Source organism: Bubalus kerabau, chromosome 12 (genome assembly GCF_029407905.1).
Source record: "Bubalus kerabau isolate K-KA32 ecotype Philippines breed swamp buffalo chromosome 12, PCC_UOA_SB_1v2, whole genome shotgun sequence".
NCBI classification, from domain to species: Eukaryota; Metazoa; Chordata; class Mammalia; order Artiodactyla; family Bovidae; genus Bubalus; species Bubalus kerabau.
In genome coordinates, this window is record NC_073635.1 from 72,950,582 (window position 1) to 72,977,792 (window position 27,211).

The 27,211-nt window shown below is 41.6% G+C and overlaps 1 protein-coding gene across 1 annotated transcript in view; it reads left to right on the plus strand.

The window, feature by feature from the left end:
* The window catches only part of LOC129624649 (ATP-binding cassette sub-family C member 4-like), a 158,996-nt gene that overhangs the window by 16,203 nt on the left and 115,582 nt on the right, over positions 1-27,211 (plus strand). Inside the window, exons 4-9 of the mRNA XM_055542804.1 lie at positions 11,013-11,237; positions 14,915-15,004; positions 17,333-17,496; positions 18,618-18,743; positions 20,081-20,330; positions 25,091-25,192. Coding sequence (XP_055398779.1) covers positions 11,013-11,237; positions 14,915-15,004; positions 17,333-17,496; positions 18,618-18,743; positions 20,081-20,330; positions 25,091-25,192 — 957 coding nt within the window. The remainder of the gene's footprint in view (positions 1-11,012; positions 11,238-14,914; positions 15,005-17,332; positions 17,497-18,617; positions 18,744-20,080; positions 20,331-25,090; positions 25,193-27,211) is intronic.

The following is a 27,211-nucleotide window of genomic DNA, read 5'->3' on the forward strand; positions in this document are numbered from 1 at the left end:
GTGGGTGGGGAGGACAAGTCCCACCTGCCCAGGGCCCTCAGGGTGGAGAGGAGGAGCCTGAAGCCTCTGCCTGGGCCTGAGTCACAGAGACCACCTCCCCAGGTCATCAGTGCTTCTCTCTGAGAGGTGAGGTCTCCATTGCTGCTGTGTAAGTGGGGTGACCTCAGAGATCCAGAGTGGGTTCACCCAGTCCCTTCCCCTGAGAGGGGAGGTGTTGCCGGGAGGTGTGTCCTTTTCCCAGGACTCTTAGAAGTGGCCCAGACTTGTCTGGTCACTTGGCCTTTGTTTGAAGCCACTTTTGCTGATGGTCTGTGGTCCAGGTGGAGGCTGTGGGAAGCTCATGTGTGTGTGTAAATGTTCACTTTGGAGCTCAGCTGATGGGCAGGAAGTAAACAGAATCCTCTGCATCCCACAGTGTGCTTTGTGCCTCGACTCACGGCTGGTTCCCCTAGAGCTGAGTGGTCTTTGCATTTATTTCCCAATCCTTTCTTCCATGTGTCCCTCACTTTGCTCAACCCAGGAATCTGTGGAGTGTCTGTTGGTGGCAAAGACACTGTGGGCTGAGAGCAACCACTGAGGACCACACAGCAAGGGAGAGGAGGAGGGGGCCTTGAGCCAAGCAGAAGGGGACCTGCAGAGCAGACCTGCTGTGTGCACCCTGCTGGTTCCTGAGAGCATAACATTAGCCATTAGCCATTCAGTGCAGTTCAGTTCACTCGCTCAGTCGTGTCCAACTCTTTGCGAACCCGTGAATCGCAGCACACCAGGCCTCCCCGTCCATCACCAACTCCCAGAATTTTAGGTGTTAGTAATATCCACAGTGATGACCTTGAGTTATAAATTAGGGTTTTATATCCACCTTCTTTTCTTTTTCTAAGCATATGTAAATTTTTAATGTAAAATTAAAAGAATTTTTTAAAATTGAAATATGACTGGCTTACAATGTTATATTAGTTTCTGGTATACATCATTAGTGATTTAATATTCTATACAGTACATGATAAGTATAGTTACCAACTGTCACCATGCAAAATTATTCCAATATTATTGAATATATTTCCTATGTTATATAATTCCATGATTTATTTATTTTAAAAAGTTTATATATTTATTTTTTGTCCCCAATCCCCTTTTACTTATTTTATAATTTGGAGTTTGTACCTCTTAAGTTCCCTCACCTATTTCACTTGTTTCCTCCATCCCCTTCAATCCATTTTCTTTATGTAGTCAGGGAAGTAGGAGACTCTTTTTGCAAGATTGCATTCATAATGGTTAAAAATTGCAGCAATCTGGGTAGAAGTGAAACTTTATAGTCTAGACAATTTGGTTTTACACATGACTTTTCTCAAGAGTTCTTGTTCCACTGTGGTCGCCTGTGAGGAACAATGAGTTTTCCAAGCCTTGTGTGAATCCAGCCTCTGCCATTAAGAATAGAGTAAATCTCTTACCAGGACTTCTAATAATAAAAGTGATGAAAAACCCTTGTTTTTATGGTGGCTTCAGAGCACTCTGCGCTGTTGTAGCTCATTTAGTTGTCCCAGGATTCCTCCAAGGGAGGCAAGGCAGGTATTTTCACAGATAAAGACCTGGGGGCTGAGGAGGGCACACGATGAGCTTGGGGTCCTGTGGCTGGCAGGTGGCTGACCTGGTCTCTGAGGCATGGTGCTCTGACTGCTAGACCCCTGTTCTCTGTGTTCTGTCCTCTCCTCCCACAGCCTCCACTGAGGCTCAGAGCCAAGAGGAGCTGCTTTTCTAGAAACAGCTCTGGCCCCTCTATCACTGATTTCTATAGTGTTTTTTTTTTTTTCTTTTTAATTTCCTATAGATTTTTAAGAACATTTCAAAAATACAAAAATAGAATAGAATGAAAGGGTAACACAATGTGTCACTCCAGAATAGGGCATTCTGGCAGAAAGATTGTTGTGAGTTGATTGTGTTTTTCAGAATAGTCACAGGAGAAACTCTGAAGACAGAGTAGAAGTTATTCTTCTGAGGGACATTTACACAGATAAAGGAAATCTCCATTTGTAAAGGTGTCTCCCTCTCTGTACCAGAAAAAGAAGGATGGCTCTAAATCACAGCAGAATCCTGTTGGAGGACAGTCTTCAAGAAGGATGAAATCTGTATAACACACCCAACCCTGCTGTAGTTTAAGCTGCTTCTCCTGCTAACCTCTCATTGGTGCTCCATCACCTTTTCTTTTGTCTTTAGGGGGAGATGGCATTTAAGGTGGTGGCTTGGGCTATCTCAGGGAGTTACTCAGTTCTTCTTGCTATTTTGCATGTATATCAGAAATATACATATTAATAAACTTCTGTTTTATTTTCTCTTGATATTCTGTCATTTATTACAGGGATCCTCAGCTAAGAACTCAGAAGGGTAAAGGGAAATAAGCCCCTATGTCACCCTAAGTCAGCTTCAATAATTGCCATAATGAGCAGTCTTGATTCATCTGAAACTCACCCTCACTTCCCAAGATTCTTTTAAAGAAGTTCCAAGACATCAAATCATTTTTATCCATAAATATTTTAGTATGTATCTTTAAAAGATGTGGAATCTCCCCCCACTAAACATATTTAGCATAAAAATTATTTTTATAGACTTCCCTTGTGTCTCAGACGGTAAAGCATCTGCCTACAATGAATGAGACCCAGGTTCAATCCCTGGGTTGGGAAGATTTCCTGGAGAAGAAAATAGCAACTCACTCCGGTATTCTTGCCTGGAAAATCCCATGGTCGGAGGAAGATGGCAGGCTACAGTCCATGGGGTCGCAAAGAGTTGGACACGACTAAGCGCCTTCACTTTCACTTTATTGTTTTATGCATAAATATTAACTTTAATATCATTAGTATCTAGCCAGTGCTCACAGTGGTCTTTTCCCCTCTTCTGCTGGAAGCAGTATTAAATAAGGTACACTTGGCTGACACAGGTTATTCAGATTGCCTTTCTGTCCCCCTCCACCCCGAGCCTCTAGGTTGTTTGACCTGTAGAGATTCCCACAGCCTGGATTTGGCTGATCGCATCTCCCCCTGTGTCAATTAACTTGTTCCTCTGGCACCTTAGGTAGGTGTTTAGGTCTAGAAGTTTGATATAGCTCATTTGGATTTCTTTCACCCCTTTCATCTATGTAGGAGATAGGGTTGTATATCTCCCTTATAAGGTACATAACATCTTGTGTGTGTGTGTGTCTGATGTTGGAGCTATTCATGATCCTTGCTTAAGGTCCATTTATTTATTAAGGGTTGCAAAATGGGGATGTTCTAAGATCTTTGGTTAATGCTGAACTATAGTGTTTATAGGGAGAGTAGGGGAAAATAATTTTTTCCATTTTTAAAACCTGTTTTCAAAATGGGAAATTGGTTCTCCTCTAGTGAGGAGAGGGGCTAGTGAGTTTTCATGGTTGGTTGTTTGGTTTGGTTTTGTGAATGTCAGTTTGAGCTCATGGATTTAAGCATTTTTGATCTGCTTCAGTCCATTTTATTTGTTATGCTTATATCAACCTTGGGCCATCTTTGGGCAGTGGGAGTATATTCAGGTTGGGTCCTAAGTCTTTTGCACATACTCTAGAAGTCGGCTATTTTTTTTAATGTCTTTTTTTGTTTGTTTTGGTGTTTTTGGTTTCTGGTGCAACAGGATATTTCTAGTTCATTTTGTACAGCATTTGCTCAGCCCTGGAATCATCCATTTCTCCAAGCAGCCCTATCTTCTTTTAGTGTGAAATGGTATTTAAAGACTATAGTCTGGATGTTAGAGGGGCTTATTGCTCTCGCTTATTGTTTCTTGGCTTTTTTTCATTAGACTAAGTTAGAATACATTTTTTTAAATTTTATTTTATTTTTTAACTTTACAATATTGTATTGGTTTTGCCATATATCAAAATGAATCCGCCACAGGTATACATATGTTGCCCATCCTGAATACATTTTTAAGGTAAACAAATATGTTTATATGGGTGTTTCCAATCCAAATCAGATACAGGACACTAGTTTTTTTACTTCATCTTATTGTGCTTATATCTATATCTCTTTTCTCCCATCATCTATTCTCTTTGTCTCATGTCTAAGCCCAATTTCCAATGATATCAACATAATTATTCATTAGTTTTACCTTATAATGTGACTTCTGAAAACATAGTAAGATTTATCTTTTGGCAGTTCATACTGTCTTCACGTGGGTGTATCACTCAGAGAATGTGTTTTCAAATTGTTTTGTTTAAAACCACTTTTAATAGTTCTGTTTTGTATGGCTCTTTGAACCAACAGGATGGGTAGATATTTAGGTAGTTTTATTTAAATTTACTCTGAATTTTTAGGAATTGCCTTTTAAAAAATTAGTTCTTTTATAATTACAATTCTGTATAATGTTTTCCTGATTCCAAAATCAAGACAAGGCTACTTTTAAAGAAGGCTGAGATTCTTGTTAGCTCTATTCTAATTCTCCTTCTCCTTTTAGAGATAATATTCCAGGCTAATTTTGACTCATCTGTTTATTAATGTTTTTTAAATATAGTTTTATCTGAAATTTTAGTTTTCCTACTGTGCAGAATGAAAATGTTCAATTTCAATGCTGTAATCTATGGACTTGGGTTTATAAGGAATTTTCTGGAAGCATGAAATGTGTCACGGGACTCTGGTTAAAACTCTTTGTGATCACTGTAACTCCTTCATAGCAGGTCTTCATTCCAGGCTCAGATGCCAAGACAGTGCAAGGGTGGAGGTTAGCAGATGCTTACATGGGGTTAGTTTCTGCATCCAGACTCTTTCAGGGAGAGGAGTCTTCAGGCTCCACCCTAATCAGTTGAACCTAAGCCAGTTTCTGGAGGCTGGACCTCAGGCATCAGAGTGCCCTTATCCCCACCCAGGTGATGCTAAGGTACAGTCAGGATGAAGACCACTGTGTAAAAGAGGAGTGAAGGCTAGGATATCTAGAATGCTGGTGGGTATGATTTCACAGATTCACTGCTTTAACTCCTCATCTCTGGATTTTTCTCAACTCTACTTTAGAACTCCCCCAGTTCTAAAGATTAACTGCCTGTTCAATTTTTCCCTACAAGCTCACTCTTTTCTGCTTATATGTTTCACTCAAGTGTTTTTCTTTGTTACCTTGCTTCTATTTTTGTGTGTTTATTTCCATGAATGAGATGTGGGGAAATTGGGTGAGAAATGTTTCAAGTACCTTAACTTGGAGGAGGAATTCTATCCACTGCAGAATTTCTAGTTTCTAACCGAACCCTGCAAGAAATTATCCTAAGAAGCAAAAGGTGGGACCCAATATCAGGTGCTTTCAGGAGGCTGAATACCAAAGACTCTATCAAGAAATGGCTACCATGAGCTTCCCTCGCAGTCCAGTGGTTAAGACTCCATGCACCCAACGCAGATATGAGGGTTTTTGATCCCTGGACTGGGAACTAAGATTCTGCATGCCACAGGGTGTGGCCTAAATAAAAAGTCTGCCTCAGAGACTCAGACTGTCAGATAATCCTGAATAATGGATGTTGTGGTATTAAATTCAGCTCTTTTAAAGATCCTTTATGATTTAAGAGATGTGAAGAATTCTTATGAAAGAATAAGAACTATATTCTCAATCAGTTTGTGGAAAGATTATACGTGTGGTATAGATTGATGTCAGAGAGGAAAGGTTTAAGGGACAGTGTTTGACCTTGTTCCTGCTTATCAAGAAAGTTTTAATTCGATTAGCTTCGTGATTGATAATGAATATTTTCTCAGTTGTTTTATTTCTTATTAGTTGATGGTGAGAATCGGGAATGTACAGATGAGAGAATTCTTTGGTGGTGTCTGCCCACACCAGTGTACACGTGGTGGGGGCAGCTCCCGGGAATGGCTGCCACCAGTGTCTGTGTCCCCAGGGTGAGCCACAGCCACTCCTTGCCTCTCTGAGAGACTCTCCAAGGCAAGAAGAGTCTTCTGAAATTCGGCCTATCCTTGGGATTCACACCACTGTTTCATTTGGAGTTAATACTTGGACTAGAGCATTGAGCATATGCAGGAGTTAATCTTCTGGTAGCTGGACAAACTTTTGCCTGGTTTGCCTCAGGCAGTTGTACCAAATGTCAGAAATGGAAACACTCACAGATTACAAATGCTGCTGCCAGCTGTCCCGTTAAACGACTCTCCATCTCTAACCTTTCCTTGTGTGTGGAGGGGTTGCATTTACTCAGTCTACCTTGATGGTCTCAGTCATTTGTGCCCTGTGTGTTCTGAAGGCTTTGAAGAATCATATTTAATATGTGACTTCTTACTCTCTATATGTACTTGGGGTTTTGTTTTCACAATTTTGTGCTATTCATTATTTTGCTTTCTATTTTTTCTTTTTGAGAGAAATTATGGGAAAATTGTTTTTACTTGCTGCTATTTTTCATATGGAGCATAATATCAATTTTCTGTTTTCCATAGTTGCAACTTATGCCAGAATGGAAATTCCTTGTATGTTATACTTTTCATCACTTCTCTAAATTGCCGTGACGGCTCCTTGCTGGAGGCAAAGTTGTGTATGTGTGCTCAGTCACTCAGTTCTGTCTGACTCTTTGTGACCCCATGGACTGTAGCCCACCAGGCTTCTCTGTCCATAGGATTATCCTGGCAAGAATCCTGGAGTGGGTTGCCATTTCCTCCTCCAGAGGATCTTCTCAACTCAGGGATTCAACCTGCATTTCCTGTGACTCCTGCATTGAGAAGGATTCCTTACCATTGAGCCATTGAAGAAAGTCCCAAAATAATAAATGACTCTCCCTCCAAATTGCATCAGTAACATTTCATGTTTGAAATCCTTTGTTATCTTTTTGAAAGATAAGAAATTTTCTATCCCAATTAAATAATAATCATTATCAAGAATAAAAAGAATTCATAGATGAGTGGAAGATATGAGCCATGAAGTGGCATTATACCTTAATGAGGCTATTTCTCCAACTGTTTTTTGGTTGTTTTGTTAATATTGATTTATTTGGCTGTGCCGGGTCTTAGTTTCTGCATGTGGGATCTACTTCCCTGACCAGGGATCGAACCAAGTTTCCCTACATTGGGAGTGTGGAGTCTTAGCTAAAGGACCACCAAGGAAGTCCCTCAACTAGGTTATTAAATATTGTTTCTCAGTGAAAAACTCTAGATGTGCTTAGGCAGTAATGACCTGCCTTTATTTACATTCCTGTTTGCTAGATTTATTGAATTTATCAATATTATCTTTGGTGAGTGCTATTACTCTTATTTCTCCTGTAATTACAAGGATATTAGGCTCAAATGGAGAGCTGAGTAACAGGCAACAGTGTTTCCCAAATAGAATCATAAGTTTCAGAAAAGTTTTGGATGGCAGACTGCCAGGGTCCAGCCCCAGCAGAATCCAGGGGTACCCTCAGGATGACGACCTAGGTGAAAGGATAGCAGAGCAGAGAGCAGGGCTTGATCTTCCTTGATAAACACAGAAAGCCAATAAAGCTCCTGGCATGGAACTTGGTCTGTTCTTGGAGGCCGCAGGCACCCTCTCAGTGGGGTGAGGACACAGGACCCCCCCTCCCTGGTGAAGACGCAGGGAGCCTTCCCGATCGGGTCTTAGAATCCCAGGCAAAAAAGTGAACTCAGAGAGCCCCTGTGCCCCAAGGAGTCATGAAAGAAGTCCTGAAAGAAGAACAGGGAGAGAATAGGAGGGAAAAGGAAAAAAAAAAAAAAATGGCACGGGGAGACCAAGCTTCAGTGAGCGAGGCCCATAACTTTATTTTCAAAAGGAACTTACATACCTTGACTTGTACATAGAGGGAAGTGAAAGATGCAAAGTCATACAAAGTCAGCCCAAGCATTACATCTGTTTTGTCTTTATCAAAACCAGGATTTTTTCTGCATACCGTTCCCATAAACAATGTTGTGTATGATTTCTTCTGGCCTTGGAGGCCTGTGGACATTTTGTGATCCTTTTTTGATAAAGGCTGCTCACCCAGAAAACTTATTTTCCCTTGAAGTGTTTTTTCTTTCTATTTCTAGTCTATGTCAGCCTCAGAAAGTGCTAATCAGAGTTACATTCTCACAGAGCAAAGGTGCAGTAAGTTACAACAAAGAAAGAATCAATTAGCTCAAAGGTTTGATGTGGTTAATTCCTAGGCTGCTACTTGTTTTTCTTACATTCAAACTATGTTAACCAATGCACTTGCAGGTGCACAATGGATAAGGGATATGGGAACTTGGCAGCAAGCATTGGCTTAACAATGAAATCCTACACCAGCACTACCCTAATAGTTTTTAACTCTTTGAAAGGCTCTATATTTCTAGAATGTTTTAGGCTTCCTGTGTCTCTCATGGTTGGGAGACTGTGAACAGTCACATGCATAACTGCAAGAGTCTAGATAAGCCTGTCAGGCAAGCTAGAAAGCGATCAGAGGGGTTTGAATTGAAACACTCCTATCATGCCCAGGAGACTTATTAACTAAAGCCCTAGGTTGATTTTTTCCAGAGAAAGGTGGTCGGGAATAGCCCCCTGTTAATGACAGAAGAGTTGGTGAAAGACATAATATAATAAACAGTAGACAGATTTTGGTTTTGAAGTAGATGCTTGAGCAGATTCAGGGGGTCCCTTGAGTTCTGATCAGCCTTGGTCGTCAGATCTCTTCCACATGACCTTGTCATGGGTGGGATCTCCCGTGGTGGCTCCTGGCAGGAGATATTACTGCTGGGCTTCTGGTGGTTTGTGGCTCCAGCACAGGACTGCCCTTGGTGGCACCCTGGCTGGGACTGCCTGTGTGTACAGTTTGATGTCCTTGCTTCTCTGTGTGAGCCTCCACATTTCCATCTCAGGAATCTGTAAACAGTGTGTTTGACACTCCACTGTGTGAAGGACTCTTCCAAGAGTCTCTGTGCCTCTTAGGATGGATGACAGGACATGGTGGAAATGTATCAGTTACATTTTACTCAATTCTGATCATCTACTTACACTTCTTCAACTAAATAGTGTTCCCTTTATCCTCTATAGTAGATGAAAATCTCCATGACTTCATGGAGGGAGAGGCAGTTGGTGCAACCTATTAACGTGTGTGTGTGCATGTGTCCATTTGTGTAGAACAAGACAGGAATGTTAAGGTTTAATGAGACCCCTAAGGGAAGGATGGGGACATCTTTTGATCAATATCCTGATCAAGCACTGGTTGGCTGAGCAGAAAAATGCTTGTTTTTTTTTTGTTTTTTTGTGGGGGGGGGGTGGGTTTGGTGTTATGGATTCTCCTTCCTTCCTCTTGTGTGTGAGTTCCTTAGCTTCAGACAGACAGAAGAGAGCTATCAAAGCATACCTGTCAGGTAAACAAAGCTTACCCTGTCTGTGTTAGTAAGGCGGGATTGCCAAAAAAGGAAAAGCCCTGTTTCTGAAAGACTTCCAAACTTTTAACATTTTGTCTTTTGAGAAGTCTGTGGAGGAAGTGATATTGCGGCCCAATGTGTTTAGTTTTGGTAACTTGGATTTTTGGAATGATTTTCCTTGATGGTGAAGAAGGGGACCTAGGAAGAAGGGGGCCTTCATGGGGTGACTAGAGAGAGGAAGTAGGTTGTGAGGTGGAGTGGCTGTTTGGCAGGGTGGGTAGGTGTTGCCGTTCCTTTGCCTTTTTCTTTGGGAAAGAAACTTGCTGTCCCTAAGTCTTACTCAGGGTGGAAGCCTCAGTGCACCCTGAGTCAATTGGTTTAGGCCTTGGGGAAGAGAGGATTGGTAACATTTCTTCCAAACCACCAACTTCAGTGGATGGTGGACCAAGAACTACGGAGACATGATTTTTTAGCTTGGCCTCCACCATGTTTAATTTTTTACTCCAAAGAACATTCCAACTTCTAGAGGGTAGAGGCATACTGAGGCAGTGCTCTCGGGAGCTGAGAGCCTGCAGAGCTGCCAAACCTGGTTTCTTTGTGGTACTCTAGCCAAAGCTGGTTTCCATTCCCTGGATCTACGTGTGGAGTTTGGGGTAGAAAAGGGTGGATGTGTTTGTGCCAGTGTGTCAGTTCATAAGGATTCATGAAATAGGTAATGAAAGCGTGTCTCCCATGTGTGAACCACATTGACTTTCTATTGGGCTGGGACATTGAGAATATGGGGGACAGGGGCATGCTGCCAGCAGGTTTGTTCCTGTGGAAGCAGATTTCTTCCTCTTCTTATGCCACCTTTTTCTTTATTCATCTTAAGGCTCAGTTGGTATTGTGCCTGTTTGTGATATTTGTTGAGCATCCACGCTTTGCTAAGCACAATGTACTAAGGCTTTACTATGAATGGAAAATTTTGCCTTAAGGTTAAACTGTTGGCTGCTTGTCTTATAGGAGATAATAAATCTACATATTTTTCTTTTAAATTAGTCACAAATATAGCATTCTGTCAAAATGTATTTTAAACATGCTAATGATAAAAGTGTACTGCAGCCATGAAATTAAAAGAAGCTTACTCCTTGGAAGAAAAGTTATGACCAACCTAGATAGCATATTCAAAAGCAGAGACATTACTTTGCCAACAAAGGTCCATCTAGTCAAAGCTATGGTTTCTCCAGTGATCATGTATGGATGTGAGAGTTGGACTGTGAAGAAAGCTGAGCACCAAAGAATTGATGCTTTTGAACTGTGGTGTTGGAGAAGACTCTTGAGAGTCCCTTGGACTGCAAGGAGATCCAACCAGTCCATTCTAAAGGAGATCAGCCCTGGGATTTCTTTGGAGGGAATGATGCTGAAGCTGAACCTCCAGTACTTTGGCCACCTCATGCGAAGAGTTGACTCATTGGAAAAGACTCTGATGCTGGGAGGGTTTGGGGACAAGAGGAGAAGGGGATGACAGAGGATGAGGTGGCTGGATGGCATAACTGACTCGATGGACATGAGTCTGAGTGAACTCCGGGAGTTGGTGATGGACAGGGAGGCCTGGCGAGCTGCGATTCATGGGGTCACAGAGTCGGACAGAACTGAGCAACTGAACTGAACTGAATGATAAAAGTAAATCTTGTATAAAGAAAAACTGACATTTCTAATTAAGACTTTTTTCTTTTCTTTTAGGAAGGCACCAGAGTAGTTCAACCCATATTTTTGGGGAAAATGATTAGTTATGTTGAAAACTATGATCCCAATGATTCTGCCGCTTTGCACGAAGCCTACAGCTACGCGGCGGGGCTGAGCGCCTCCGTGCTCGTGTGGGCCTTTCTGCACCACTTGTGCTTCTACCACATGCAGCGCGTGGGGATGAGGCTGAGAGTAGCCGTGTGCCATATGATCTACCGCAAGGTGAGTGTCACTAGGTACCACGGTGTGTTCCTCTCTTGAGGAATCAGGAACATTTGGGGAAAGTTCTCTGTAAATTACAAATTTTGTAACTGGGATTGTTTACACCTTCCTAGAGAAGCTTGCTTTTGCATCAAGCCATGTTTGTTGTTGTTGAAGCAAACTTTACCAATAAATAATGAAAAGTTTTCTTTTGAGATCAAGTGTGGACTGTCCTTGACAACTTTTAGCCATAGGCTGTCACATAATAACCACTAAATTTGTACTGTAAAATATTAAATTAATATTCAAGAATAAGTATTAAAAGTATCAAGTTGATTTTCAATGTCTTCATGCCCAAATCCCATAGTGTGGTTTATGGAATTTTTTTGTTGTCATGCATTAATGCCTTCAGTTACATCAAATTTGTATTTAAAAGTAAACTTCAGAGATTGGATCTATAAAACTATATCTAAGAGCAGAGAATGAGAAAGGCAATGATTCTAATTTTAAAAGACCTATCTAATTATATTCAATATAATTATGTTTGCTAGAGAAAAATATAAAGAGAATTCATGCTAAATATAGACTCACTCCTTATATTTTATAGATAGTTTTTGTTAATGGTATGAAAGAAAATAGGATATTTGAGATGAAACTTGAAGTTTTACATTGTTTTATGAATTCCAGAGATAATTTGTTGCTCTTCATTTAAATTATTTTAATACAATATTTCCTTTTATTTTTAGTATGCATTGTAGCAGTTTTAATAAGAACTGATTTAATGTGTTTAGTGATTTTGTATTGATAAATGCCATGAAATTATTCCATAGTTTACCCTTGTCTAAACTAGTGTAAAAAGAGTAAGGCTTTCAGGTATCTTTACAAAGGTATTGCCACAGGTATATCAGTGTCAAGAGCTGAAGGGCTCTGTATAAACTTGATCCTGGATATGTCTTTGCCTTAGACTGTTTCAAAAAAATCCTTATTTGACTGTATTGTATCCTTGAAATTTTCAAAGAGAGTAGATCTTAAATGTTCTCACCACACATGTTAAATAGGATGACTATATTAGGTAGAGGATACTTTAAGTGGTTTTACTACAGTAACCATTTCCCAGTGTGTATTTATACCAAAGTATCATGTTGTAACCTTAAACATATGCAATTTTTATTAATAAATAAAGTCCGCATTGAAAGACAAAACCAAGCAGCTTAAATTGAAAATATTGCTTCTTTTACCTGGTTGCTGCTTATCTAGAGCTTCTGCTTCTTCAGAATACTTTTTTCAGAAGTGAGATGTCTTCTCCTCATTTTTCCTTGAGCAGAGTCTTGTACTTTTCAGGATTGTGTGAAACTGGGGACCTGGCATCTCACTGTCTTGTCTGACAACAGCATCTGAGCTGCTTTCCTTCTGGGTGATCTGGAAGTTGCAGCTGTGCCCGCATACTGCAGTCAGAGGTCTTCACTGTCATTCATCATCATCTTTGTTATTCTGTTGCATCTTTAACCATTTAGGAGATGGATACTCAGATTTCCCCACAAATTGGCCACATGTTTGTCTTTCCAGATCATACTTAACTCTCATAATACTTGTGAAATTTTACCTGAACTGTGTTGTGAAACCTTAAGTTAGGTGTGAGGTGATGGTTTAGTGAAAGCTCACTCTTGGCTGCACAGGTGAGCCATTGTCTACCTGTGTTTCTTCCTCTTCCCACCACACTTTGGAATCTTGCCTTTGGGAAATGTGATCTGACCTGGCACATTGGCTTATGTGAATGTAAATATCTCCCAAGAAGTTCATTTACTGCCTTGATTTTGCCTAAATGTTGGCCCTATATGAAGTCAGGACTTATAAGGATTATAATAACATGGACATAACTTGAAATTCCATAAACCTGGAAAAGACAAATTTCCTCATGCACAGCCTTGCATGTAGAGTCTTGCTGGGGTGCAGAAACAAGACACTTCTTTTCAGGTTACAGGTGGGCTGATTTTTTAGGGCACAGCTGGTGCTGCCGAGCAGCTCTGAAAGGCCCCTCTGAACTTCTATGGCTCATGCTCAGGCCCCACCTCCTGATCCCTGGTCCTGGGGAGGAATCAGATTGGGCATTAGAAATGGAATGGCTGCTAAGCCTGTAGCCATAGTTTGTTCTGACCATGGATTCCAGGCTGGGGCAGATCTCCAGGAGGTCTCTAAGGCTGCACATATTCCACTCCTAAAATAGCCCATTCAGCATTTTGTGCTCTTTGCAGCTGAATTTTGAATGATTGTGAAGGAGGTATCGTATGTGAAAATGACTTGCCATTTATTGATTAATACATTTCCACAGCTTTGGTAAAATTACCTTTGGCTTTTGATCATTGTTTTTGTTGTGGTGGTGGTGGTGGTAAAATGCACCCAGTGTAAAGTTGACCGTTTTCACTCCCTTTAAGTACAGCATTTAGTGACATTAGGCACACTCACATTGCTGTGTAGCCATCACCATTATCATCTCTGGAACTTTTTCTTTTTCTCAAACTGAACCTCTGCATCCATTAAACACTAGCTCCTCAACCCCTCTCCTCGCACCCAGCACCATTCTACTTCTTATCTCTGTGAATTTGAGTACTTTAGTACTTCATGTAAGTGGAATCATACAGCATTTGTCATTTTTGTGTGAGGCTTATGCTCTGTAGCACGATGTCTTCACGGTTCATCCATGTTGTGGCAGGTGTCAGAACTTAATTCCTTTTTAAGGCTCGATAATCTTCCACTATAGGCCTATGCAACATTCTGTGTGTTTGCTCATCTGTCAGTGGACAGTTGTTTCCACCTTTTAGCTATTGTGAACATTGCTGCTGTGAATATGAATGTACAAATTGTCTGTTCAAGGTTGTGTTTTTAGTTTTCTTGAGTGTATCCTTGGTAGTGTAATTGCTGTATTCTATGCTAATGTCATGTTTAATTTTTGAGGAACTTCCGTATTCTCTTCCATTGTGATTATATCATTTTACCTTCCCACTTGATCATTGTTTTCTTCTTTAACTTGAGGAGTAGAGAAAAGGTTTCTTATGAAGTATGACATTTTTTTTGGATCAGTGGCTCTAGTTGGTCTGTTGAAGCAGCTCCTGGTGTCTTTTCAGCTTCCTCAGATCTCTAGGGCATTTTTCTGACTAAATAAAGGGATTGAGTAACACAGGTTGTGTATTTTGTAAAATCAGCAGACTGGCATCAAGACCACAGTTTCCTCACAGGAACAGTGTTTTGAACATCATACTTGCTCATTTCAGAATGAGGAAACTAAGCTCAAAGTGATTAAATATTGTCACCCAGAGGATGAATGATTGAATCCAAGTCTCCGAATTTCTTTCCTAAGGCAACCTCTCCAGTCTCATCCAATATGGCTAAAGATTGCTTAGTTGGCTCCTAAGTCTAAACCTACACACTTTAACCTTCAGACAGGTGCAAGTTCACTGAAACAGGGGGTGGATTTTGCTTTTACCTCCTGCTCCTCCCTTTGCTGTCCTTGTGGTTGGGGCTGCCGCCACACTGAGGAGTTAGAGGCTGAACAAGGGTCCCTAAAGCCCTGCTGTCAGGGTCATCCTGCTCCTGCTGACACCATTCAAGACCCTTGGAACACATGCTCCATTGTGTTATGTTCTAAGATGACTTGGTATCACCTTGGGAATCCGGATCTCTGTCTCCCTCTCTCATTTCAGGCCCTTCACCTGAGTAGCCCAGCCATGGGGAAGACCACCACAGGCCAGATAGTCAACCTGCTGTCCAACGATGTGAACAGGTTTGACCAGGTGAGCTGCCCCTGAGGGATCCTCTTCCATTTCCTATTTTTCTCACTGGGTTCAGCTTATTGGGATGCCAGGTGCCAGGGTTTGGTGTCAGCCAGGGTTCTGTTGAGGATGTAAGACAAAGGTTCTATTTATCCAACTTTCACTTCTCTGTGTGCAAATTCGATGTAATTATATGTATTGTTTCATAAGTGAGAGTTTTGTTTTTCTGATAGTAAATGGCAGCAGTGTTCTTGCCCAGCTTGGTTAGTGTCTTAAGGGGTCCTCCTGGAGGGGCCTTTCTTGGCACGTGGTGTAGGTGTTGCTGAATTGTCTTCCTCCTCCTCTAGGTGATGAAGGCCTGGTGGGCAGGGATTGTTTTTTCCCCTGCACCCTGTTCAGTGCCTGCTGCATAGGGAGCCTTCAAGTGGGTGGTCCCCAGACACAACCTCCTCTCTGCTGTCCCCTCACACTTTTTTCCACTGACCTTAAGCATAGATCACATGACCCAGAACATCGTAGCTGTTGGTCAGATCTGTGTTGTAGTAGACACTTTTCTATCCAGTATTCATTCATCAAACATGAAGTAAGGCCCCTACTCACTTTCAGGGATGAATAAAGCTTAGTTTCTGCCCTATAGAAGCCACAGCCTATCAAGGAGGTAAATACACAAGTAATTACTGGAGAGAGCAGTAGGTACCATAATACAGGCTTTCCTGGGATGCTGGGGAACCCAGGGGAGATGAGGGCTAAACTCTGGAATGCAGAGCATTTGGAGAAGCCTTGAGCTCATCTGTGTTGTGGTCAAAATCCACATCTTCCTTCATTGCTGCTTATCTGATTCTCCCGGGACATCCCTGAAGTCAGCCCTGTGCTGCCCTGAAACAGTATCATCTGGGGTGGACACTTGGATTTCTGCTTTAGCAGGTTTAACACAGTGAGATAATTTCTATTTAGGTTTCTGTCTGTTCCTTCAGAGCATATTGTTTCTATTCTCTGTCCTTAATGGCTTTTATACCATCACAAAGAGAGGCTATACCAAAGAATGCTCAAACTACCGCACAATTGCATTCATCTCACACGCTAGTAAAGTAATGCTCAAAATTCTCAAAGCCAGGCTTCAGCAATACATGAACTGTGAAATTCCAGATGTTCAAGCAGGTTTTAGAAAAGGCAGAGGAAACAGAGATCAAGTTGCCAACATCTGCTGGATCATTGAAAAAGCAAGAGAGTTCCAGAAAAACATCTATTTCTACTCTATTGACCATGCCAAAGACTTTGATTGTGTGGATCACAATAAACTGTGGAAAATTCTGAAAGAGATGGGAATACCAGACCACCTGACATGCCTCTTGAGAAATCTGTATGCAGGTCAGGAAGCAACAGTTAGAACTGGACATGGAACAACAGACTGGTTCCAAATAGGAAAAGGAGTACGTCAAGGCTGTATATTGTCACCCTGCTTATTTAAATTCTATGCAGAGTACCTCATGAGAAACTTTGGGCTGGAAGAAGCACAAGCTGGAATCAAGATTGCCGGGAGAAATACCAATAACCTCATATATGCAGATGACACCACCCTTATGGCAGAAAGTGAAGACGAACTAAAGAGCCTCTTAATGAAAGTAAAAGAGGAGAGTGAAAAAGTTGGCTTAGCTCAACATTCAGAAAACTAAGATCATGGTATGCAGTCCCATCACTTTATCGCAAATGCAATGGCTGATTTTATTTTTGGGGGGTCCAAAATCACTGCAGATGGTGACTGGAGCCATAAAATTAAAAGACACTTACTCCTTGGAAGGAAAGTTATGACCAACCTAAACAGCATATTCAAAAGCAGAGACATTACTTTGTCAACAAAGGTCCGTCTAGTCAAGGCTATGGTTTTTCCAGTGGTCATGTATGGATGTGAGAGTTGGACTACAAAGAAAGCTGAGTGCCAAAGAATTGATGCTTTTGAACTGTGGTGTTGGAGAAGACTCTTGAGAGTCCCTTGGACTGCAAGGAGGTCCAACCAGTCCATCCTAAAGGAGATCAGGCCTGGGTGTTCATTGGAAGGACTAATGTTGAAGCTGAAACTCCAATACTTCGGCCACCTGATGCGAAGAGCTTACTCATTTGAAAAGACCCTGATGCTGGGAATGATTGAAGGCAGGAGGAGAAGGGGATGACAGAGGATGAGATGGTTGGATGGCTTACCGACTTAATGGACATGAGTTTGGGTAAACTCCGAGAGTTAGTAATTTACAGGGAGGCCTGGTGTGGTGCGGTTCATGGGGTCACAAAGAGTCGGACTGAGCGACTGAACTGAACTGAACTGAACTGGAAGTGGCTTTGTCTTTCTCTTTTAAGGTAATGATGTTCTTGCACTATCTGTGGGTGGGGCCACTTCAGGCTGTCACAGTAACCGCCCTGCTCTGGATGGAAATAGGAATATCATGTCTTGCCGGGATGGCTGTTCTCATTATTCTTCTGCTTTTGCAAAGCTGCTTCGGGAAGTTGTTTTCATCATTCCGGTAAGAGAAACACTTCTTTTAAAAATTGATAATATATAATTGGTAATATCCACAGTCTGCTTGATGCTTTTGTTCAAAAACAAGACAAATACCTTCTCTAGTCTCTTCTTTGTGTGAGTTGTAGACCCTACAGGCTTAGCCAGTGGAGGCTCCAGCCTTAAAATGAAGGCTGATCCTGAAACAGGAACAGGGAAGGCATTCACTGGGTCCTCTTGGCACCGTGTCTGGAAAAAGTAGAGTGTCCTTCAGCAGAATTTAGCCATGTCCAAGTTATTTAAATATTGGTAAATAGTAATAATCTTGTAGCCCCATTTCTCACTGAATATATTTTTGTTATGCTTGTGTTGGGGCCTTTCAGGTATTTATTCATGTTTCCATTAAGTTATAAGCACCCCCAGGGCCAGGCTGATCTCCATTGTGTCTTCATGAAGCCCCACAGTCACAGCAGCACATGTGATGGAAAAGTGGCTGATGGTGAAGAGCCTTCTAGTTAGACTGAAGCAGGTCCCAGAGGGTTGGAGGTGGGTGGTTGTCAGGTGATGGAGATATTGTGCTGTTTGAAGGTCACTGAGTTGTGTTTGTTGTGTGTGTGTGCAGTTCTGTGCTTGGTGTCTTTCTTTATTTGGAATTTCCTTTCCTGTCTTTGCTGGAGAGATAGATGCTCTCTATCCTTTGAGGCCCTGTTCCAGTGCTACCAGGTCTCTGAAGCTCTTCTTGTTCTCCTTTCCTGGTGGAATTAACAGCCCCATCTTTTCTGCTCCCCAGAGCTTCTCTCCTATTTTATTACAGCACAGACTCTGTCTTCCTGGGTGTCTTTCTGTCTCCCTACCTGACTGTGACCTCTTTGAGCAGATGGTTTGTATCTGACACATTTCAGATTTTTCTTAGCCGATGCTGCACATTCTCCAAGTTACTTCTTGAAATGGACTGAATGGTTGACTTCCTAGTTGAAGCCTTTTTCTCCATTTGTACTTTGAGTAGGACCTGCCTGTGTTCTAAGTGCAAAAGGGCTGTAGAGAATAATTTTATTCCTAGCCCCGCCCCCATGCCCACTCCTGCTGCTGCTACTGAGGAAAGTTGAGCTGTGGTCACTGAGGCTCATCTCACGTCTGTCCCCTCAGGAGTAAGACTGCTGCTCTCACAGACAAGAGGATCAGGACCATGAGTGAAGTCATAACTGGCATCGGAACAATAAAAATGAATGCTTGGGAAAAGTCATTTATAGACCTTATTACCAGACTGAGAAGGTAAGTTTATATATATAGATATCACTCCATATTTTCATGCTTTATTTCCTATTCCATTGGATACTTTAGATGTCTTACCAAAGAAGTATTTAAGTTCATCTTCACATTAAGGTGAACATAAATACTAACTATTCACTGCATCCCCTACATGTTGCAGGAGGGTTAAGAATAGTGGAGATATCATTTACCCTGCTCTTTCATTTGCCATCTTTTCAAAGGAAAAAAATATATATATGCTTCTTACTTATATAGAAATTAAATTCTAAGTAGTTCTTAATACCTCAAATCCCAATAAGCAATGCTTTTAACATAGTATTTGAGACAATGACATTCAAACTAAAATTGTAATTTATGGTGATGGCTGATAACCAGGAAGATTATAGAGACTTGGTATACTTGTATTGAGCTGAACTGTATGAATCACTATTGTTCGTTGTTGCTGTGCTTAGTCACTCAGTTGGATCTGACTCCTTGTGACCCCATGGACTGTAGCTTCAGGCTTCTCTGGCCACGGGACTTCCTAGGCAAGAATACTGGAGTGGGTTGCCATTTCCTCCTCCAGAGGATCTTACAGACCCAGGGATTGAACCCGTGTCTCCTGCATTGGAAGTGGATTCTTTACCACCATGAAAGCTCATGAATCACTATTATTCAATTCAAATGGAGCTATGAAAATACTGTCCCTTTTGTTCTGCTTCATGTTTTTAGACTATTTTTCCATCGTTCATTTAAATATCTGATGAGCATTTCTCTGACCCCACCTTGTCACCTCTCACTTTTCACCTTTGCAGAGCCCATCTTCCTTCTACTCTGGCCTCCAAGCCTGACTCCAGCTCATCTTCAGGGTCCATGTGTGTGTGACTTGCCCTGACTCCACTGCTCCGAGTTACATATTCCAGCTCTGGGCTCCCTTGGGGGCTGTGATGACCATCTCTGTCTATTGTCTCCTAATTTTGTGGTTGCTAGGTCTCTTCGCCCATAAGTTCATGAGCGCCTGGAGGGGACAAGCTGTGTCTTTCTGTGAGGAGCCTGGCACAGGCTTGTGATTATGAAAGTTTGTTGAATGAATGTTGAGACTCCGTCAGATTGACCCAAAATTGTTTGAAATTGTGACAGAAAGCCTCTTACTTGAAAGAGTGAAGTGGGGATGAAGTGTGTGGTCCTGGTGTCGGCCAGACCCCTGAGTGTGCACTATGCTAATGTCTCCATGATGCGAAGGATGGTTTATCTTAATCTGTGTCCATTCTCTAGAAAGGGGCCACTTACACAGGGTACTGAATTCATGTCTTGTATTCTGATGCTTCTTATAAAACCTTTGTCCTACTTTATTTTTACAGTAAGGAAATTTCCAAGATTCTGAAAAGTTCCTACCTTAGAGGCATGAATTTGGCATCATTTTTCACTGTGAGCAAAATCATGATTTTTGTCACCTTCATCGCCAATGAGCTCCTTGACAACCTGATCTCAGCCAGCCAGGTGTTTGTGGTGGTGACGCTGTTCGAGGCTCTGCGGTTCTCGAGCACCCTCTACTTCCCCATGGCCATCGAGAAGGTGTCAGAAGCCGTCGTCAGCATCCAAAGAATCAAGGTTTAGTGAAAAATAATTTTTTAAACTTATAGGTGGATTTTACCTAAAATGCCTCTTTTATGTGGTGTCACTGTGTGCCAGTTAGGTGAGACTTAACTCTTTCAGTGCCAAGTTGGCAGTCTTTCCAAAATGTATGTATTTCCCTCTTTTCTTAGGTAAAGTGTGTTAAAAGTACTGTAAGATCCATGCTTGTTTAGGACTGGTAGTATAAATAGCAGCAGCACAGGCTGCATGCAGTGATGGCTGCAGGATGATTAAAATGTCTAAAGGCAGGAGAAGCAAACAGATGCATCTGCTGTGCTGACTGGAATGACTAGGCAGTGACTGTGCACAGTCCTGGGGTAACTACGATTCCTTTCTGGGCCGGGAGAGGAGGAACTTGCTGAGAAGTCCCTGTTCCCTGGGCAGGAAGAGTGGCCTCAGATTCACTTAGTTCTCTGTGTTTAAAAATGGAGTCTTTCCTCCAAAAGATATTTTCTTGTTGATTTCTGACTCTACATTTTTATTCCTGTCATTATATTACTTAGTGTCTAAGCCTGTCTCTAGCTGCCCTCTTCCTTTCAAACTTGTAACTCCGACCATACTTATTGTCTCCTCTTTTAAACTAAATGTCCCTAAGTATTCAGGGGTAAATAAACTAAATGTCCCTAAGTAGTCACACAATGGCCTGGCGCACAGTAGGTGCTCAAGTATTTCTGTTTAAAATGAAGATTAAATCAGCTCTGTAAAAATGAATGATTTATTATGACCTCATAAGCCAAAGAACTCTATTTTTCACTAAGTAAGGAAGGGGGACCCATGGTCCTGGCCTTGGATGATTCCAATAGGATTGCAAAGCACTCATTTAAAGTCTTCAATAACTTTAACATCTAGTAACAATCTGTCTCTGAGGTTGTTTTCCATTACCAGCTACAAGCAAATTAGTCTTTTTGGTAGTATCAACTTTCCTGCATAACCTGTTCTGGGTCTGCAATTCATGGCTCTACTGGCCATTTAACTTCAGCTTTTTCATCAGACTGAGTCTTGGAGAAAAATCCAGCCAGCACTTCTGGCGCCTTTACAAGCTGATCATATGTTGAATGGGGTCTCATTTAACCCTTGGAAGACTGTGACATCTGTTCACGTCAGAGGTATTGTTTGTGGACAGGTGCTCAATAAATTTAATTCTTCATATAAGGCATATTTTTCCTTTTCTTTATTTTTGTTTGAAATTGGGGTGTTTCTATTCTAATGTATACAGATTGAATATTGATGTCTTGGTTACATGCTTAAGCTGAAACTGGAATTTGATTCTGTCTAGACCAGATATATAACATATACGTTACTCTCCAGGGCCCTCAGTCTTTTTAATCAATAGAAGTTGATAATAGGCCTGAAGAGAAATTCAAGCAAGGCTTCACTGAGGCTTGTGCTGCAGCACAAAGTATGAAAACAAGAAACTGATGCCCCGTTGATGCTTTGAGAAGAGAGGGCTGGTTCCTTAAGTGGGATGAGGGTAGGGGAGGATTGGTGGTTTGAGCCACAGGGGTGACTTATGTGGTTTGCCCCCTGTCTGGTAGGTGTCATGTACCAAGATCGTGCACAGTTCCCTGCTTTGCTCCCAGCAGCTCAGAAATGCCAGTTAGCTTGTGATGTTTTTGTACCTTATTGTTCATGATTGCCTTTGCATATGTGCAGGTATGTTTAGTCCCTTAGGATTTCTTTGTATTTTGTTGCTCAAGGAGACGTTTGTCCAGATGCAAGCACTCCAGTAGAGGGTCCCAGGTCCCAGCCTGTCTCATCACCTTTTGCTTGTTGCTGTGTCAGCTTAGACTGTGTAAGTCTGTAGCCATGAAGTCAGTGGTTGGATGGTTTGAAGAGCCATGCAGTCTGTTCCTTCCTTAGCTGAGCCCTTGATGGGCTGACTGTGAAAGGCTAGGTCTTAGCTGGAGTTGGGACTGTAAAAGCACACGAATGATGTAGTGTCTCCCCTCTGTGTGACCTAGTATTCCTCAGGGGATTCAGAGGTAGGGAGGGCAGTGCCAGCTGGGGATGTGCTGAGCTGGTTTCAGAAGGGTTAATATTTGAGATGGACTAGAAGGGTGGGTGGGGTCAGTACTCAGGGCGTCCAGGCATAGGCCGCCTGGGGAGCATGGACTTAGGTGCAGGTGAGCCACTGGGGCGGTGGGTGGAGAGGGGGTGGGGTGGGGTGTTAAGCTTGTGGACACTCTCTGAGGGGCTGTAAGGAGATCGGGAGGGAGTGTCTTGGGGTGGAGTCAGTGAGGTTGGGGAGGACTGGGGAAAGAACCAGCAAAAGAAAAGTTGCATTATTGAAATAACTAATAGTGAGTGAGATTCTGAAATTATGTTGTTTCAAGAGGAAAATAGAGTTGGGAGAGAGATGAATTGTGTCAGAACAGGCGATGGTGGTGGGGAGAAAGAACTCAGGCTGTGGTGGTTGAAAGCCTGCAAATGTGTCCTCATACCACTCTCCGTCCATCCTGCCTCCTGGTGGACATGGGCTCCGGGCGGGTAGGAGTCACTGTGCTCAGTGTTAGGTTCTCAGTGAGCTAGGATGAGTGGAGGAAGGAATGAATGAAAGCATCTTCCACCAGATGATATTTGACAGAAATGCAAGGATCCTGTCTTTCTTTTCCTGCACAAGGGTTTTCACATTCAGTTTTGACCAGTTCTTCTTTTTAAGTAGAAGTTTGCAATCACATTTATGACTCTGAGGCACAATAGATAGGGTGTCAAGATGTTTAAGGTAGTAGATTACTATTTATGTGTCATTTTCTTTCTCAAACATCCTCACATGCTTGTTTAAGTTTTTCCCCATATGGGTTAGGATTTGGTTTACCTGTGGGTCCCAGAGGTACCCATGCTAAAGCTGCTTACAGGGGTCATTTGCTTTTCTCTCATGCAAGAAACCTGTGAGGCTCTGTATGGGTTTCCTGGGGCTGCGGATACAAAGTACCACAAAACATGTGGCTTAAAACCACAGGAATGTTTTGTTTCCCAGTCCTGGAGGCTAGAAGTCTGAAATCAAGTTATCAGCAGAGTCAGGATCCCTCTGAATCCGATAAGGGAGCATCCTTTCTTGCCTCTGCTAACTCTGAGTGATTGCAGGCAAATCTTGGTGTTTCTTGGCTTGAAAGCCATCACCCCAGCCTCTGTCTCCATCATCAGGTAGCTGTTTTTTGTGTGTCTGTCTGTCTCTGCATTTCTCATAAGGACTCCAGTCATATTGGATTCAGGGCCCACCCTACTCTACTGTGATCTTGCTTTAATTGATTACATTTCCAACAACCAAATTCCCAAATAAAGTCACATTTTGAGCTAACTGGAGTTAGGATGTACCTTTTATGTGGTGATACAACTCTCCCCATAACAAGTCCCATGGCTAGTGTGAACCTCCGTGGTGTCAGGACCCAGACTCTTTCTCTCTTCTCATGTTACTCCACTGCATGTGACCTTGACCCCGCTGGCAGCCCCCAAGGCCCAGGCTGAGGCAGAGGAAGGTCCTGGTCGCTGTCACTCTCCACGGACCTGGATTTAGTCACGTGACTGCTCCTGTCTGCTTGGGAGCCTCGAGACAGAGGGAGGGCATCCCTCCAGGCTGCCACATGCAGGTAAAATCTAGGTTTGTTACCTCAGAAGAACAAGAGCAGATTTCAAGGACAGCCAGCAGTCTCTGCCTCTTGTTCACAGTTTTGGGGACCTTGGGGAGTGGGAGTGGTCTAAGTTGTTTGTTCAGTTTCTCTATTGCTCTAGCTTTTCTCATTGAATTATATCTAGCATTTGCAAGGCAAGAGGGAATTTTCTTGTATGTGTTTGTCAGCTTTGTAGCAATTTGTAAGATTTTGTTGTATTCAACTACTGTGCATCAGTTAGTTGCAAAGTGGTGTAGAAGATACCAAGAAGTGAGAGATGCAGCCATTCCTGCTGTGGAGGAATGAGGGCATGGACTAAGAAGAGGCAGTGATTGTGAAAAGATGTTTGTGAAATATCTTTTAAGACATAGAAACTTACACAGTTTTCTTTTTAGAATGATGACTTAGTAATAGTTAATGACAAGCAGTGATGTGGTATTGACACCCACAAGGGGGAAAGCAGAGTGTACAGGGTTTGCACTCAGAGTCTCTGTCGTTGGTCTTGGGTTCCCAGCCTGTCCTGTGCCACCTGCTTCCTGACGGCCTGGGGAGGGCCTTCCTCTCTGTGTTCTAGCAGTGTTGCATGGCGCTTGGCACATGGTGGGATTCAGTTAGTATTTATGAAATAATTTCCTACCAGCTCACCTGTTTATTGTTGGTAACACAAAAGTAAAACAATAAAAATGTCCAGGTTCTAAATGTATTGGAGTTTGAAGCCATATTTATTGTCTTCTTAGAGAGGAACCAGTACACTTGTTGAGAAAGTAACAAAGATAGCCTCATGGCCAGGAATTTTTATTTATTTATTTTATATACACACACAGACACACAGACACACACACATACATACTCTATATATGTGTGTATATGCTATGCTATATATATATATATACACACACATATATATATATATGCTATACTGTATTATATACTTAGTTGTACATATAATAATGATATATTTAATGTTTCTCATGTGAACCAAGACCTAATAAAATACAGCTGTAAAATGATAGGTAGGTATAAATGATAGGTATAAAACTTTTTATTGCCAATTCCATAGAAGCAGTTGTTTTATTTGTAATTTGTTCTTGCAGTATAAATAATCTATGTTTTGCTTTTTTTCTGTAGAACTTTTTGTTACTTGATGAGATAACACAGTGCTACCCTCTGCTGCCATCAGATGGTAAAACAACCGTGGATGTGCAAGCTTTTACAGCTTCTTGGGAAAAGGTAAGAAACTTTGCTTTCCAAAATTATGACTGCTTAAAGATAACTGTGACATAGATTTATTGGAGAATTTTGAGATTTTACATATACTGTAAAATGTGACTTGCTCATTTACTTAGAATATATTATAAAAATTCTCAGAATCAGGGATGAGGTTTGCAATGAATGGAGATTAAGTGTAAAATCAGCCTGAGGCATTTGACATGTTACTCTTTTTCTCATTTTCAAGAGAGCTTTCAGTGTATTAGCACATGTTGAACTTAAAGTATATAAATTCTTCTTTTAGTTTTTAGTTTATTTTTCATCATGTTTTATTACAGAGTATTAAATATAATTCCCTGTGCTATACAATAGGATGACCTTAAACAAAAGATATAGAGCACAAATATTTTCAAGCTTTTCTTGAAAACCCAGATCTAATATTTTGAGCTGAAGTGTGAAGTGTCAGTTGCTTCACTTGTCTCTGAGTCTTTGTGATCACATGGACTGTAGCCCACCAGGCCCCTCTGTCCATGGGGATGGATACCCACTCCAGCATTTCTGTTGTTGTTATTGTTCAGTCGCTCAGTCATGTCCAAATCTGTGCGACTCCATAAACTGCAGCATGCAAGACTCCCTTGTGCATCACCAACTCCCGGAGCTTGCTCAAACTCATGTCCATCGAGTCAGTGATGCCATCCAACCATCTCATCTTCTGTTGTCCCCTTCTTCTGCCTTCAGTCTTTCCCAGCATCAGGGTCTTTTCTAATGAGTCTATTCTTCGCATCAGGTGGGCAAAGTATTAGAGTTTCAGCTTCAGCATCAGTCCTTCCAATGAATATGCAAGATTGATTTCCTTTAGGATTGACTTGTTTGATGTCCTTGCTGTTCAAGGGACTCTCAAGAGTCTTCTCTAACACCACAGTTCAAAAGCATCAATTCTTCAGTGCTCAGCCTTCTTTATGGTGAAAACTGTCACATCCAGACATGACTACGGGAAAAACCATAGCTTTGACTAGATGGGCCATTATCAGCAAAGTAATGTCTTTGCTTTTTAATACACAGTCTAGGTTTGTCACAGCTCTTGTGCCAAGGAGCAAGCATCTTTGAATTTCATGGCTGCAGTCACTGTCTGAAGTGATTTTGGAGCACAAGAAAATAAAATATGTCACTGTTTCTACTTTCTATTTGCCATGAAGTGATGGGACCAGATGCCATGATCTTAGTTGTTCGAATGTTGAGTTTTAAGCCAACATTCACTCTTTTTCACTCTCCTCTTTCACCTTCATCAAGAGGCTCTTTAGTTCTTCTTCATTCTCTGCCATTAAGTGGCATAATCTGCATGTTTGAGATTATTGATATTCTATCAGAATTCTAGATTCCATTTTGTGATCATCTAGTCATTTTGCATCATGTAATCTGTATAAAAGTTAAACAAGTAGGGTGACCATATACAGCTTTGACGTACTCCTTTCCTGATTTTGAACCAGTCAGTTGTTGCATGTCCAGTTCTAACTGTTGCTTCTTGACCTGCATTCAGGTTTCTCAGGAGGCAAGTAAGGTGGTCTGGTATTCCCATCTCTTTCAGAATTTTCCACAGTTTGTTGTGATCCACACAGTCAAAGGCTTTAGTCAGTGAAGCACAAGTAGATGTTTTTCTGGAATTACCTTGCTTTTCTGTGATTTAATAGATATCGGCAATTTGATCTCTGGTTCCTCTGCCTTTTCTAATTCCAGCTTATACATCAGAAAGTTCTCAGTTTACATACTGCTGAAGCCTAGCTTGAAGAATTTTGAGCAATACTTTGCTAGCACATGAAATGAGTGCAATTGTGTGGTAGTTGGAAAAAAGAAGGAAACTTCCTAAAGTGAGCTAAAGCTACCTCAAATCCCCAAAGAGATAAAATCTGATGAAGAGGTCTCCAGGACACAATATCTTAAAATAGGAAAGAGAAAAATGTGGGTTATATTTTGCATATCAATTATGTTGATTATTGTTATATTTTCCACTTTCTAAAAAACTGTGTTACGTTATTAAAATGG